At 44.2% G+C, this 16,786-nt stretch overlaps 2 protein-coding genes across 2 annotated transcripts in view; one reads left to right on the top strand and one right to left on the bottom strand.

Annotated features, from left to right (window-relative positions):
- Positions 1-195: 195 nt before the first annotated feature.
- On the bottom strand, positions 196-16,264 carry LOC136239304 (talin-like). The gene is made up of 49 exons (XM_066030031.1): positions 16,100-16,264; positions 15,798-15,961; positions 15,653-15,750; positions 15,531-15,605; positions 15,419-15,473; positions 15,071-15,287; positions 14,952-15,024; positions 14,789-14,866; positions 10,446-10,495; positions 9,471-9,534; positions 9,057-9,419; positions 8,929-9,005; positions 8,782-8,876; positions 8,644-8,729; positions 8,466-8,600; positions 8,253-8,416; positions 8,051-8,204; positions 7,626-7,994; positions 7,182-7,538; positions 6,895-7,137; positions 6,731-6,844; positions 6,540-6,674; positions 6,361-6,489; positions 6,085-6,221; positions 5,854-6,028; positions 5,683-5,802; positions 5,414-5,584; positions 5,194-5,363; positions 5,054-5,147; positions 4,665-4,877; positions 4,461-4,604; positions 4,250-4,411; positions 3,883-4,205; positions 3,701-3,833; positions 3,549-3,650; positions 3,336-3,506; positions 3,036-3,284; positions 2,870-2,989; positions 2,676-2,822; positions 2,265-2,621; positions 2,092-2,217; positions 1,929-2,045; positions 1,533-1,718; positions 1,383-1,487; positions 1,225-1,330; positions 1,053-1,174; positions 817-1,002; positions 583-765; positions 196-535 (listed from the first exon to the last, which is right to left on the bottom strand). The coding sequence occupies exons 2-49, from the start codon at positions 15,931-15,933 to the stop codon at positions 293-295; spliced, it is 7,629 nt and encodes a 2,542-aa protein (XP_065886103.1). The 5' UTR covers positions 15,934-15,961; positions 16,100-16,264; the 3' UTR covers positions 196-292.
- LOC136239310 (uncharacterized) overlaps positions 16,231-16,786 on the top strand; it is a 3,629-nt gene continuing 3,073 nt past the window's right edge. The window contains exons 1-4 of the mRNA XM_066030042.1: positions 16,231-16,357; positions 16,507-16,568; positions 16,612-16,668; positions 16,717-16,765. Of these exons, the coding sequence (XP_065886114.1) occupies positions 16,327-16,357; positions 16,507-16,568; positions 16,612-16,668; positions 16,717-16,765 (199 nt within the window). The 5' untranslated portion in view covers positions 16,231-16,326. The remainder of the gene's footprint in view (positions 16,358-16,506; positions 16,569-16,611; positions 16,669-16,716; positions 16,766-16,786) is intronic.

Here is a 16,786-nt window from a genome sequence, read left to right as displayed (position 1 = left end):
TAGTAGCGCAACCCACAATCGAAAAAATAGCAACCTCAAATAAGTAAAGGTAAAAAGTTCGACAGGAAACGCTGAAGTCACAGACGATAAACGCTGCAAGAAGGGTCAAGGTAAAATTTCCCCGGTCAAGTTTGACCGCTATTGCAGATCTACCTGCGGCGTGGCACCCCCTTGACATCGAACTCGTCATAACTGTTTACAGCAAAACTAACAAAGTTTTTTAAAAAGCAACAAATAACATCTACTAAACACATTATAATAGTTAATGCCACTAGCTTTGTTCAGTTCATATTCAAGTTTGGCGATGTTGAGGACGATTAAATTGCATTCGAATAGCCTTCAATCGTCGTTTGGCTTCTTCTAACTCGCGCTCTTTTTTGTTTATGGCCTCTTGAGCATCAAGTGTTAATGTCATTGCGTGGACTGCTGATTTTGGCTGACGTATATTCGGATCATCAAATGCAACTTCTTGTGAGGCATTTCGAGCTGCCCTAACTAATGCTTCTGTTGCCTTCTTGACTGCAGACCCAGCCAACTAGAAAACAACAAACATTACTACTTGTGCGATGTAGAAATACTAACCTGCAGTCTTTTGTTGTTCTCAGACCGAGCCTCAGCCTTCACTTGACATGCCATCAACAACTGAGCAGTCGAGCTAGCTACTGCCTTAGCCCCAGCAATTAGTTTGTCCTCACTAGCACTTCCAGTCACAACAAGATTAGCTGCTTCACATAAACTACTAGTTGCTGCAGCAACAAGTTTAGCCTGTGCCAATATTCCAATTAATACACTCCACCAACGGTTACAGAAACTTACAGCAGACACAAGACCCTCAGACCATTGGCTATCATCACTTCCAGCTTCATACACCTTCAACTTACCCTGTGCTACCAGCTCCCTGTGAGCAGCCGTGGCAGCCTTCACAAGAGCAGCTGTAGCCTTGCCAATACTCTTAGCAGCCTCGACAATTTGCTCATTAAAAGTCAAGTCCTTATTTGCTTTCTGCAATGGAACAGCATATCACAGTGTTTTTATAACTTGTTAAAACTTACAGCTTCTGGTCGAGGTTGCATCTTCTCCAATTTTTTAGCTGCCTCTTCAATGGCAGCAGCTGCATTAAGCAATTCTGTTTCAGCGACAACAGTTGGGTCTTTAACATCCACCCAATCAGATCCTATGATAATGATGACATCACATGGTGTCACCTCACTGAGCCCCACCCACCTTTCAATGTTTCTGCACAATGCACCACCTGGGCTACATTCTGTGCAACGTCTCGTGACAACTCGGCCAGCTGTTGTTTAGCTTGGTAGGTTGGCTTTTGGACAATCTACAACCCACCAATAACTCAATATAATGCTCACCACGACATTAACACTTACAGAATGTACTTGCTCCAACAGCTTACGATAACTAACAACGCAATCTTTCCCAGCAGACGTTGCTCTACGCTTGAGCTCGGGACTCTCCGCATGAGCTACTGTTCCCTATTGGTACATTGTCAGCAAGAAACAATTTCACACTGAGCCTACCTTGCAGATAACCATCATGTTAGTAAGTGCTTGGCGTCCCATGTTAGCACAAGCTGTAATGTCCTCTTGTCGGCATGATGACCCTGCTTGTACGGCTTTAGCTGTGGACAAGGTGACCCCCTTAGTAGCACGAACAAGGTCCTCGGGTCGAGCATCTCTTTTGGGGGAATTTTCTGACTCGTATTCCTGTAGGTGTGGCAGCAAAGAGGTAGTGATATACTCCCACCTCCACAACAACTTAAAAAGGCACATGTCTACCTACTCTTGAGTATATGCCTACTAGGCCAATTACAACTGACTACAGATGAAGAAACCATGTTAGTTTTTAGTGTTGGAGTATAAATTAATGGTGTCTTTGTATTAGTACACCTTAGGGTAAGGAAGTTGACACAATACCTTTAATCCTTCATTAATAGCATCAATGGCATTCTCCAGGGTCCTAACTCCTTTGCCTGCTTCACTTTCAACATCTTTCACAGTCTTCAACAATGAGCTGACACCAGTCACCATATCCTAATTATTATACTAATATACTACAGAATCCTAAAATAGCACTCACTTTAGCCGAAGTCTTCAGTCGTTCCATGGCTGGGTCATTAACACTCTTACCAGATGCTGCTCGTGTTGTATCAATCAAATTAGAGAGGGCATTAGCAACATCTCTCACAGCATTCAGTAATAGTACCTGCAACAAGTGACCATGACAACTATTAAGTTATTTCTGAAGGTCACCTGAGCTTCAAGATCATCAGAGCCCAGGGCAATGGCTCCCAGTTTCACAGCCTCAGCTTCTTGAGAAATAGTGCTTACTGCAGCTTGTGCCGCCTGAGCAAGTTGTTCCTGTGAACCCCCAGCACTGCTTACTAAACGCTTTGTGTCTTCCACAAGAACTTTGGCAGTCTTCAAGATCTCTTCTCTGTTTTGTGCAAAATTTCCCTTTGAACCATCTTCACTATTCAGGGCTCCAGCAGCAGCAAACATTGCCGTGGTTTCAAGGTCACCAACAATACCATTGATTGTTGATAAGGCTTCAGTACAAGCCTGTGTGCCCTTACTAGCTGCCTTCAACATAGCAACAACGTATGACAGCTACAGCAACATGTAGCAAGTTAACACACGCACGGACAGACAGACAGACAATACCTTCTCAGCTAACACTTTCGATGCATAGTTCAGGTCCTTGATAGATTGATTGTCGTCAGGAGCAATCTGAGCGTTCACTCCACAATGAAGCAAGTCTATTGTAGAATCACCAACAGCACGAACATTGGAGCGTAGTTTCTGTGACACCTGTAAAAGTGTAGCACCACATTGCTGAGTACTGTCGTACAACATACATCTTCTGATTCTATGGTAACTAGTGCTCCTCGAGTGGACACAACTAACTCAGTATAATTGGATGAAATCCCTCTACAAATATCTGCCATTTCCTCTGGAGATGATGTAGCCTTCAGTGTCTATGGTAACGACAATAACATGACATGCATCACAGGGAATTATTACCAGGTCCTGAGAATTCTTGGCCATACTACGGCACAGCTGTAACATTGATGTCTGGTAACCAACGAACGTCTTTTCTATTGTGATGCTGTGGACATCATCTATCTTCTCCATTGCCTTGGTAACATCTTCCAACATGGCCGAAACCCAGCTAGTATCTCCTCCAAATTGTTCGACTGTCTTGGTGAGGTCTCTAACTGCTTCTTGTGCAAACTCTGCTGCTTCCTCCGTCTTTTTGTATGCTTCTGTTGCCTAGCAACAAACAACACATTATATCCTTCTAACTCAACATAACAACCACACCTTGGGATTTCCCCCAGACTCTTGGACAGAATACAGCAGTTGTACAGCTGCCTCAGCCAGTGTCTTAGTTTGCTCTAATAACATTGTTTGCTGCTGTGACGATGGAGTCTTGCTAGCTAATCCAATAGCTGACCCGGCTAGTCCTGGGAACATGTTCGCCATAGCCATCACCTGACATGTCATATCACATGAGATCACAATGTCACAATATACCTGGTGACCAAGTTTCTCTGCTTCATTCTTAGAAGCAACTTTGATTGGCTCAATTGTTTCCTTGACAGCACTGATACTTTCAACCAGTTGCTCCAGGAATCCCTACAAGCACATCACCATGACAAACTAACTGTAAACAAGCCATGGTCTACCTGTTGGGTTGATGAAGCATTTGGTTTGAGATCTTGTGATAACGCAGCGAGTGCTGCCTGATCTAACATATTGATAGTACTGTTGACCACTCTAATGGCTTCTTCACACTCCTTCTGTCCCGGACACTTCTCCCTAGTAATCGTTACTATGACTACCACATCACTACAGCAACAATACATACTTCATAGCACCGAGCAGAGCCTTGATAGAATCACTGATCGCTTTTGAATGACTGGCTAGTAGTTGCCAAGTGGCAGCATCCTTCGGGTTGATTGCCAAACTCTTTGATGTGGTCAACAAACTAGTACTGGCCTTGATCACACCTTTACCAGATGATATGATTGGCTCTTGTGCCTTGTGGGCCTGAGCACTGATCTTAGCTGGAGTACTGGCAAATTCTGGGGATGAAGCAAATGTTGCTAAGGCTTCCACAGCTTCAACAAGTGGCTTAGTGGTCTGAGAACAAGCTTCTCTGTTCTCTGGTGTCATTTGTCCAGCTAGTGCCTACCAAGAAGGGTCAACAATAGAATACCACAATCACATCTTACCTTGATATTCTTTACTAAGTTGGCTGTACTGTTGGCTACATCTTTAGCTGCTTGTACAAAGTGTTTCTTAGCAACAGGATTGCTAGTTTTTCCAGAAGCCAACTTGCAAGCATTACACAAAACACTCGTGTGTTTAGCTATTACCGTGGCAGCAGACAACACCTGTGGATCACATGTGATAACAGCCATACCCTTCAACCACACCCACTACCTGTTGTTGGGAAGAGTTGGGGTTGAGCAGACTCTGACACGCCATGCTGATAGCCTGATTGGCTCTAGCAAACTGTGACTGATCGACTATCCCTGGAGTGGCACTAGAACTAGACGGATCGGCTATGCCAACCAAGTAGGCTGCCTACATAGAGGGTAACAATGACACATAGAACAGCACAGACAGAGGGTAGTGGTGACACACCTGGGCAGCAGCTTCTGTCAGTTGACAAACAGCTTCAGATGTGCTATCTACAGCTTTACCAAACTGGTCATAGTCTGCACTCTTAGCATGAGTAGTAATCAGTGCCCCTGCCTCTCCCAGTAATTTGGACTTCTCCACAATTGTGTCCATACAATCAAAGTATGTGAACTCACTGACTGGCTCATTGGGTCTGTCTAGCACTGCGGCAACTGCCTGTAAGTTATGTACAGCGTAAGTAACAAGAACTCACACAGTTACAAGAACACACACAGCAACACAAACACACTATGACATAAACACAAGAACACACACAGTGACACAGACACACTATGACATAAACACAAGAACACACACAGTGACACAAATACACATGATGTCACACAACAGACCTCAATGTTACGAATAGCATTATCACACTCCTTCTGGCCAGGTCCAGTGGAAGAGCAAATGTTGAGCAGTGAGTTTATCGAGTCAGTGACAGCTCTAGTGTGATCACCTGATACATTATCATATAAGGTTGTGAGGTTACCTGGCTGCAGCTGCTAGTTGGTTCTGTACATTTGGAGCATTAGGATCGGCACTTAGACCTTTAGCAGCTAACAGTAGTTTACTACTAGCTACTGAGATAGAGCGAAGATATCCGATGATGGAATTCTGAATATCTTGATCTTTGGAAGCTCCTGCCAGTGTGAGGCCAGCCTGGGTGAGGTATGTCACTTGTGATGTGCACCAAATGGAATAATGCTTACAGTCAACAATTCCTGATATTTGGCGGCAACATTGGTGGATGCTTTAGCCAGTTGCTCAGGGGTACCACGGGAACCCGCTACTAATTCACTTCCAGCAATGTTGAGACTGGCAGCTGCCGCACTAAGGTTATTCTGCAATACTTGATAAGCTTCACCTTTAGCACTGGGGAACTGTAGGAGATTAGGAATGTGGATTAGGGATAACAGTAGTACAGGGAAAGGAGTACAGAATGGGAACTGGTTATGGAGTACAGAGAATAGTAACAGACCTCTTTGCTTTGCAGAGCTTGGCTAGCGGTTGCAATAGTCTTGATGGCTTGATCCACATCTCTAGTTCCAGGCAAGCAGTTCACAACAGCGTTAAGTGCCTGTGACACAGCCTTTGCTGCCTGTAGTAACCAAATAATATATAGTTGAACATAGCCATGGCAATGCATCACCTGAGCTAGTCTCAATTGCTTGTTGGGTTGTGTGGGATTCTCAACGGCATTTTTAGCCTCTGTAATCAGACCCACTGATTGGTCCATTACTTGTCGAGCTGTTGTCAAAATGTACTCCTGTGTTGACTTGTCCTTTGATCCTGCAGCTACACCCCTCACCGCTCCAGCTAACACCCTGCATCATATGATCAACAAACATTGATCACATGATCAACATCAGGACCAACTCACTTCAAGGCATTTGCAGTATCCCGGGCAGCTATTCCAGTATAAGACTCATTTCCTTGGTTAGCAGCTGTTAACAACTGAGCCATCGATGACCCAACAGTTTTGCTGGTGGCTCCCAGCTCTAGTGCACAACTCTCGGGCTAATGATGACATAAATACAGTAGTATACTTTAACTAGTATATCAAAAATGATAAATTTAAAACAAGAGTAGGCATCTTTGCTACATACAAAACATAGAAACAGGTTGTCTAGCTGAAATCATGGATCATAACACTTACTGATTCTCCAGGCAATGGTAGCAGTTTTCCTTCTTTAGTTTCCTTCTGAACTTCAGCTAGGTCACGTGACAACCCCTTGACTACATCTATGGCACTGTCTATCTCTAAACTGCCACACACTTCTGCAGCCTAGTAGGGGAGGGGCTCACAATCACATGATCTCACAGCAATACCCACACCTTAGCAGATGCTGTACGCAGCTCAGCTAGTGCAGCTGCTGTTGATTTGGCAAAGTTTCCTAACTGAAGGGCAGCAGATTGGTCACCCACTGTAGGCACAGCTGCTTTAGCTGCAGCTACCATCTTTCCAGTTGGCTAGTGTATGTGATGGCACATGTGATTACAATGTGATGATGCAGATGGTGACATACCGCTATCATGGATTGGGAAGCATTAATTAGACCAAGTTGAGCACTGGCACTATCGGGATTGTTCATGCTCGTCCTCACTGATTGGACTAGTCGGCTGATCTGTTCTGCCACGGACTGTAGTGATGTAATGATGATGCTATAGAAAACATGATACACCAACTCACCTTGCAATGGTTGATCAGTTGCTGCTGAGAAGCATCATTTCTGTTAGAGGCTCCAGCCCCTTGAGCAGCTGCTATACACTGAGTTGCTACGGCACCAGTCTGTTTAGCTGCAATTTCTAGTTTCTTAATAGCTTTCTTCTTCAATGCAGCACTTGCAGTAGCGTTAGTGATCATGCGAACACCCTCAGCAGCCTTACGAAGAGCTTCTTGTGCGGCAGCATCATTCGGATCACGAGCAGCACCCTAACAGAAGTCATACAACCAAATTTTATCCAGGTGGTAGTTACCTTGGCAGCCTCAACCATACGAGATGTAGCATCAGCAAGGTTCTTGGCAGCGTCAAGGAGACGACGACGAGCATCAGCATCCATCTGTCCATCTGATTCTGCCCTTATAGCTCCGACCAGCATTGATGTGGCTTCAGCTAATATCTTAGCTTGTTTAACCATCTCCTGGGCATTGCCCATTGAGCCAACCAGCATCTCAGTAGCTGCTAATATGGCTTCACATGCTTCCTCGTACTTCTGTGAGTCGGCAAGACTATGTCCATCTCTTATTTGGTTAATGAGTGAGTTCAGTGCTTCAGTGACTGCATGAGCAGCTGCTCCGAGGTCTTTGATTGCATCATCATCTCCACAAGCTGCCTGAAGAAATTAGAATACAGTGATGTCACCACACATAACATTTGTACAGACAGACACACTAGACACAGCAACACTACAGATACACACCTGTGCAGCCATCACGATCTTCTCAACAGCTGCAGCAACTAGTTTGCAAGCCTCCATGAGTTGTTCTTGGCACAATTGACTATCTATACATGGCGCCAGCACTTTGGTGCATGTGATAAGGGCCTGAGTTGCCATGGCAGTCAGTTTAGCAGCATTTACAACCTGATTTTGGAGGGCTTGGTCCTCGCACTTTTGAGCAACCATCCGAGCATTGTTTACTAGTGCTGCTGTTGCTGTGGTTACGGCTTTAGCCATAGTTACCAGTCCATCTTGTGTCTTCTTATCCACTTCACAACTTCCAGCCAATAACAACAAGTTACCAGCAGTTTCACCCATCTCTACTGCACCCTGCAGCAACTCCTGCCTGTTCTAATCACCACAAGGAAGGGATTACACTGGTACAATAAGATTAATCATTTAGATACCTCCAGTTTTTCTGGCTGAGCAGAGTTTAGCAAGTTGGCTGTTGCTGCTGCAAGTTTTCTAGCAGCATCCAACAAATCATCACTACCTTTGCCGTGGCCCTTCAATGCAGCAATTAGTCGACAAGCTTTAGCTAGTTCAGTCAAGTTGGTGGAACTACAGGTAACCAGTAGGGATTACAGGGAAACACATCTGGGGACTAACATTGTAGTGACTGCAGCTCCAGCTGCAGTGTAGTTGATGTCTGAAGGATCTCCTGTACCAGTTAGCGTTACTATGGCAGCAGTTGACGCCAAAATGGCTGACAAGGCAGAGCTGACATTTTGTTGGGCAACATCCATGGTGTTTTGTCGCCAAGCAACCGACGCCTGTTTCAAATACAATAATACTTTGTCTTCAGTAACCAAGGTAACGTACACTATCAGTGCCAATTGGAGGCAAGTCAGCTGAAGTTCCACACTCAGTCAACACTGCATTGCAAGCCTCTAGGGCACCATCTAAGTTGGCCTGCAGTCTCTTCTGTGCTTCTAATAGCTGCCCACTCATTGGTCCCTATATAGCATGATAAGACAATTCTCTCAGGGGGAAGGCTTACCATTCCCTGTGGGTATTCCCGGTAAGCTCCACTTCCTGTCATGACACCATGTTGGGCACCTTCGTCTTGATGCATTTGTAGCTGGTCTGTGTGCACGTGTGTATGTCACATCATATTCTAACATAATAGAGCACATACTGTCTTGTTTAACACTTTGCATTTCGCCGTGATGCACCACACCCTCTTCTGAGCCCATGCCTTGCCCACCAGCTGAAAATGATGTCATGTCTGCCCTGTAGCAATATGTGACACACCCTTCAATCAGTATAAGGGGATTTCCCTTACCTCATCCCACCAACTTGGAATTCACTGATGGCACTTTCTTCATCATCAGGATCAAGTTGTTTGTGAACAGCTTGTTTCTAGGTAACATATTGATAACTGTACAGCACAGTAAACCAACAAAAAAAAACCTTCTTAATAATGATGTCAATGTATCCAGCGATCAATTGTGATATAGTCTCTCCTTCAGTTGTCTGTACTGAATAGTATGCTTCAGAATAGTCACCAAAGTCAAGTGTGAAACTATTAGGAGAGGCTGCCCAGCGACGTACTGTTGTCAAAGGCCATGTTTTCAACACTTGTTTAGTGTTCTCATCCACTCTCATGACTGACTCCTTGGTAATTCCAAGGAGACGAGGCACAAGACGATTACGTCCCTTCATTTTCTCTTTAACAAGGAAGAAAGTTACACCATAAGTTCTCAATGATCGACACAGCTGGATGTAACGGAACTTTGCATTGAGTTCTGACATATTGTGTAGTTTACGATGTTCCTTAAATATATCACCATAGCAACACAACTTAACATACCCCCTCCCACTTACAGCGAAAATGGACTTCTCAATGCCTTTGATCTTGACGTATTCTCGGGGTAGAAATTTCTGAAGACTACAACACCATAATATAAGGGAATGTGTCATACACATACAAATATCCACATTTGGATGTTGTGACAAGCCCTAAGCTACTACAACTAGAACTAAACTACTACAAGCCCTTAAGCTACTACAAGCCCTAAACTACTATTATAGAACTTTGCGTGGGCGAGATCAAAGGAAAAAGTGTACTTTAAATATCATAAAGTACACTCTCAGCCGGCCAACTGCTTCATCAACCACAAAGAGTGCTTTATTGCACCGCAAAGAGTGCTTTATTCGTTCAATAAAGCACTCTTTGCGGTGCAATAAAGCACAGTTGCCCACATGCCTTAGTGTAGGCTAATAGCCTACGGGGCTCGCGCCAGAACGACTAATCACCCAAGCCGGTGAAGGCTGATAGCCTCGCCGCGCTGAGTGATCAATCACCCCAGCCAATACGAGTTCCACCACTGGATTGTTTTTATAGACATACCTAAATGCTTCGATGATGGGTGGGAGAAGGTAACGTTGCTATTACGTTTGTTAATGTAAACAGACAAGTCCTGGAGATATCACGGAAATATTTCACCATGTGACTCACAATAGAATCGATTGTGGGTTGCGAGCAAAACCTGCCAAAAGACGCAATGAACGTCTACTATGCCAAACTATGGTGAAATACGTGTGAGTTACTTTGTTAAACTAGTTTGTGTGCGTTCAGGCTGCTAATAGTTCGTGCAACGCTTGTTAATTGCGAGTCCTAGTGTATGGTGAAGCTACACGACTAGAAAGTTCCATAAATCATTTAAAGCATAGCCGCGAGTGCTATATGAAAAATAAAGTACGAGGCGCACGGCCGAGTACTTTATTTTTCATATAGCACGAGCAAGGCTATGCTTTAACATATACTTATATTAATACAAGCCCTAAACTACTACTCACTCTAAAAATCCTGGTTTGTGCTTAGCCTCATTGTGATTGCCAAACTGTACCTAATGAGAAATACAAACAGTACAATGCATTATAGTTAAAGCACCGTCATGAGTGTGTACGGAAAATACAGGCGTGTTGAGGGCTAATAAAGCACGAAGCAAAGCGTAGTGCTGTATTTGCCTTGAGACACCCCACAAGTGCTGTATACCATAGGAAGTGCTTTAAGTGTTTTATTGTACTTCCTGGTTGTCTTGCTCCAAGTGATTGTCTTGAGTATCCAAATTGCATCAGATCAGACTGTCAGTAAGTTGTCATATAATCAGTGTTGCACTGATATGCAATTTTTCACATTTACCGATACCGATTATTTGCCTATTACTGTAACAGATATTATGCTGATACTAACCAATATTCTTCAATTCTTAGACAGTGGAGGAATAGCAGAAAATCACCTAAACTTTATGTGTGTAAACTGCATTTGTAATGATAATGTAATCAAAAGCGTTGGCGGCTGACATTACAATGTTTGCTACAGTTTTGTCACTAACCCCTTTCATGGAAAAGGAAGCCAGGTAGTTATAAAACACCTAAGCCAGCTCCTCAGTATTTTTATTGGGATTACAGACACTTCACAATAAGTGATCGACTAATTGCGTGGGTAACCGATAAATATACACAGCCTGCTATAGCCATACTTTTCACAGACAAACAAGCCTTATCAGTTACAAAATGGTTACAATAAACCATTTACTGCTGCATTCACTGCTTCATTTACTTTCACCTGTTCATTGCCATCATTAATGATTGATTGTGGGTTTCAGTTAATCGGCAAATTATTTCCGCTTCATAGTCGATACCGATACTTACAAAATTAGCTAATATTGGCTATTACCGATAATTCAACCGGCCATCAGTGCAACACTACATATGATCTATTTGCTAGTCGTAGAAACGAACTGGTAGGATTAATGTTTAGTGTTGGGTAGTTATAGCGTTTGACAGTGCCAAGCACGTGATCCATCGTGCTATCTGTGTGGGCTATCAGTAAATGTCTATTTCTTACTTGTAGAACCAACTGATAGGATTACTGGCTAGTTTTAGTGATTTATAATCGTGCTGTCAGAGTGGGGGTTGTTTTCATAACATTCCTTACATAACTGCACTGCATAATTGTACTGTACTGTATTCTCCCATTTATCTGCACAACTGTACTTTATGGCTTGCACAGTTATGCAGCTAACTGATGCAATATGAAAAGTACAGCAAACGGAGGCATTTAGATCCTCCCACGCAAAGTACAATAAAAGTATATGCAGTAGTTAAGTGTGTGGGAGGACTGAAGTGGACTACTGGATGAGACTGACCACCGGATGGGACTGACTAGTGGACAGGACTGACTACTGGACGGAATTGACTACTGAATGAGACTGACTACTGGACGAGACTGACTACTGGAAGGGACTCGCTACTGGACGGGACTGACCACTGGACGGGACTGACTAGTGGACGGGACTGACTACTGGATGAGACTAACTACTGGACGGGACTGACTACTGGATGAGACTGACTACTGGATGGGACTGACTACTGGATGATACTGACTACTGGATGGGACTGACTACTGGATGAGACTGACTACTGGATGGGACTGACTACTGGATGAGACTGACTACTGGATGGGACTGACTACTGGATGAGACTGACTACTGGATGGGACTGACTACTGGATGAGACTAACTACTGGATGGGACTGACTACTGGATGAGACTAACTACTGGATGGGACTGACTACTGGATGAGACTAACTACTGGACGGGACTGACTACTGGATGAGACTGACTACTGGATGGGACTGACTACTGGATGATACTGACTACTGGATGGGACTGACTACTGGATGAGACTGACTACTGGATGGGACTGACTACTGGATGAGACTGACTAGTGGATGGGACTGACTACTGGATGAGACTGACTAGTGGATGGGACTGACTACTGGACGGGACTGACTAGTGGATGATACTGACTACTGGACGGGACTGACTAGTGGATGAGACTGACTACTGGATGGGACTGACTACTGGATGAGACTGACTACTGGATGGGACTGACTACTGGATGAGACTGACTACTGGATGGGACTGACTACTGGATGAGACTGACTAGTGGATGGGACTGACTACTGGACGGGACTGACTAGTGGATGATACTGACTACTGGACGGGACTGACTAGTGGATGAGACTGACTACTGGATGGGACTGACTACTGGATGAGACTGACTACTGGATGATACTGACTACTGGATGAGACTGACTAGTGGATGGGACTGACTACTGGACGGGACTGACTAGTGGATGATACTGACTACTGGACGGGACTGACTAGTGGATGGGACTGACTACTGGACGGGACTGACTACTGGATGGGACTGACTACTGGATGGGACTGACTACTGGATGAGACTAACTACTGGACGGGACTGACTAGTGGATGGGACTGACTACTGGATGAGACTGACTACTGGACGGGACTGACTAGTGGACGGGACTGACTACTGGATGAGACTGACTACTGGATGGGACTGACTAGTGGACGGGACTGACTAGTGGATGGGACTGACTACTGGATGAGACTGACTACTGGATGAGACTGACTACTGGACGGGACTGACTAGTGGACGGGACTGACTACTGGATGAGACTGACTACTGGATGGGACTGACTAGTGGACGGGACTGACTAGTGGATGGGACTGACTACTGGATGAGACTGACTACTGGATGAGACTGACTACTGGACGGGACTGACTAGTGGACGGGACTGACTAGTGGATGAGACTGACTAGTGGATGGGACTGACTAGTGGATGGGACTGACTACTGGACGGGACTGACTAGTGGATGGGACTGACTAGTGGATGGGACTGACTAGTGGACGGGACTGACTAGTGGATGGGACTGACTACTGGATGAGACTGACTACTGGACGGGACTGACTAGTGGACGGGACTGACTAGTGGATGAGACTGACTACTGGACGGGACTGACTACTGGATGAGACTGACTACTGGACGGGACTGACTAGTGGATGAGACTGACTAGTGGATGAGACTGACTAGTGGATGGGACTGACTACTGGACGGGACTGACTAGTGGATGGGACTGACTAGTGGATGGGACTGACTAGTGGATGGGACTGACTAGTGGATGAGACTGACTAGTGGATGGGACTGACTAGTGGATGGGACTGACTAGTGGACGGGACTGACTAGTGGATGGGACTGACTACTGGACGGGACTGACTACTGGATGGGGCTGACTACTGGATGATACTAACTACTGGACTGGACTGACTACTGGACTGATTACTGGATGATACTGACTACTGGACGGGACTGACTACTGGATGATACTAACTACTGGACTGGACTGACTACTGGACTGGACTGACTACTGGATGATACTGACTACTGGACTGATTACTGGATGATACTGACTATTGCACTCACATAAATTTTACTAAAAAGTGACTAGCCACAAGATCATCTCACATTACCCATTTCTTTGTTTTAGGGTTTCAGTTTGAGGCACATACAGTGTTAGTACAGGGAGGCATATATAGACATACAGGCACATACAGCTAGCTAAAGAGTTAATATTGTGAAATCTTGTCAAGTTAGAGAATTGCTTCCCTATGCACACATAACACTGTATCATCTAATAAGTAATTGTTCATACTAGAAAATATAGAGTTGGCGAATTAATTGAATATGCTGAATGCTAAAATGGTTAGGTCATAATTAAATAATGATCGCAACATAGAGAAGATATATGATAGAAGTAAATGAATTACCTCCAATTATAACTACTCTGATAGCGTGTAAGTTTAAATATTGTGTTAAATGTTTCTATGGTTACTTCTGGCCATAAAAAGCAATAAACAATACTTTAGTCCAATAATCCAGTACAGTACATTGGAAGGATGGACACTAACTAATGGACACACCCATATAACTTGTGTGTGTGTACACATGCACCGTGTCAGTGTGTTTGTGTGTGTGTACATGCATCATGCCTGTGTGTGTGTACGCATGCACCATGTCAGTGTGTTTGTATGCCTGTGCATATAGTGTGTGTAGTGTAGACTTAAGAGTGAATGTTTGTGTAGTATGCAATGTAAATGGTGTGAATTCAGTACATGTCCCATATCCATGTTTACAACAGCAGTAGCAACATATAAATAACATTACTAGTAGCAACATCTTACAACCACACCACATACACTATACTACAACATGCATGTGCCTCCCAGGCTTCACAATAGTTCTACCATGTAATACACTAATAACTTACTTGACACTGTAGAGCTGCAAATTGTACAGCTTCATCTTTGGTTGCCGGGTGACTTCCATCAATAATAGCATCACGTGACTATGACACACAAGGAGTAACAGTAACACACCAACACACATAAACTATGACAAACAAAGGGTAACACCAACACACATAAACAAACCTGATGAAACAGGAGGTTGAGTTGTACAGGATCGTTACGATCAACATTCTGATCTGAGAAGTGAAACTTTTTCCTAACTCAGAGATTAACATCATTCTAGTTGTGATTTAGTGACTAACCTTAGAACAAGCATCTGGGTTTCATCAATCCCTTGTTCCCGTAGTGACTTGTCATGGTTTAGCCAGGCCAGTTCATCGTCTGTATGAAGACGCTTCTTCATGGCATCCAACTTCTTTTGGTCCCTGACAACAGTACTAGTCTTTGTCTTCTGTTCAGCAGCAGCAGCAGAGCTGCCTTCATCCAAGGAGAACGAAAACTCCTCAGGGTTACTTAATCCTATACAACACATCTTACTAAAGCACACCAAAGTCATATTCAACAATGCCCAAATATGGTAAAGTTATTGTTGGAATGTACAGCTACATGACCACACCCACTACCCTAATTATTGCTCATCACAAACTTACCTATACGTAAACAGCAAGTCTTGATCAATTCCCCAACATTTTGGCTGTCGTCAACCTGGTGTATGCCATGTTATAATGTGACAAATGACTGCAAATGACATTACTGTCTTACCAATATCATCTTCTGAGTACCATCCAATGTCTTCACACGTAACGGTCTCATCTTCTTACGGTACTCCAACAAGTCCTACCACAACTCTGAACACCTCATTACCCATACACCACTATACTCACTCCATTCTTAAAGTGGTAGTACCCCAGGGTCTTTCCTTGCTCTAGCCAGCGACCTTTCACGGGGTCTTCATCAGGTTTGAACAGCCCGTACTCGCTAGCTGTAGTACAACACAAGATGACCAGGGGGGCGTGGCCGCTTCCTTACCTTGTCCTTGAGCCGCGTCTGGAACTCGCTCTCGGATGATGCGCATCGCGTCATACACGACTACATTCTCATCAAACTGCATCATCTTAACATTGTTGCTCTTCACGATGCTGATACGAAGTGACAGAGTCGTCATCTTGCCTTCCCGCTCTTCACACTAGAAACTGGATGGGACAGCAAAGCACTGTATACACCAGATCACATGTAAAATGATTAGAGACTAAAAAATGCTTCTTTACAAGCGATACGGTGGTTAGGCAACGAAATTAAATGGCTTCCGTGATACGCAACTAAACACTTACCAAATTATCAACTAGTTGTGCGGTTCAATGAAACAAAATGAAACACGGCCAACTTTTGCCAATCAATCACAACCGGACTGCTTTCGCAGCTATTCGTGATCCTTCCACTAGCCCACCTCAAAAGGGCGTATTGCAAAATCACGTGTGATTGTTGAATGGTTTTCTTTGCGGGTCTCTCAAACGCGCCTTGATCACGTGCTGCAGACCGAGTGCTTTATTTGGAAGTTATGTCTAAACCGCGAGTGCTAATTTTAGGAGGTGAGCCCTGTTTACGATTAGGAGAGCTCCTCGGTGTCACGTGATGTTGTAAACAGTAGTTACGCTACTTGTTTTCAATCCGTGTGTGAACTGTTACCTAATAAGGCATTATATACACTGGTGTCTGTTTTCCATCACGTGATCCGCAGGGGTAGGGTTTATAGGCCGCCACCTAACATGTTTTCTTGTGGAAAATGACCTTACTAGCAAGGTATGACGTCACCATAACTTAATACCCTTCATTGTGTAATCAGATTAGGGTTGTTGATAAGGTTCCCCCAACTACGGGATGGCTGAATGAACGTCATAAGGTACGTGTAGCTTGGTTGCTATGTGTTGTTAGGCAACACCCTCTGTAGGTAGCCTTTAGCAAGGTGGAATACAAACAAGCAAATTTGGCGAATAAAGGTTTGGTGGATACACTAGTAG

The sequence above is a fragment of the Dysidea avara genome, chromosome 11 (genome assembly GCF_963678975.1).
Source record: "Dysidea avara chromosome 11, odDysAvar1.4, whole genome shotgun sequence".
In the NCBI taxonomy this organism is placed as follows: domain Eukaryota; kingdom Metazoa; phylum Porifera; class Demospongiae; order Dictyoceratida; family Dysideidae; genus Dysidea; species Dysidea avara.
Note: the sequence above shows the minus strand (reverse complement) of the source record. Positions and strands in the feature narration are given on the sequence as shown.

Coding starts and splice junctions, on each gene's coding strand:
- LOC136239304 (XM_066030031.1), bottom strand. CDS start 15,933: ATGACGACTCTGTCACTTCGTATCAGCATCGTGAAGAGCAACAATGTT. Junction 3,651..3,700: donor ATGCTTCATCAACCCAACAG/GTAGACCATGGC, acceptor ATGTGCTTGTAG/GGATTCCTGGAGCAACTGGT. Junction 2,622..2,675: donor CGAAAGTGTTAGCTGAGAAG/GTATTGTCTGTC, acceptor ATGTTGCTGTAG/CTGTCATACGTTGTTGCTAT.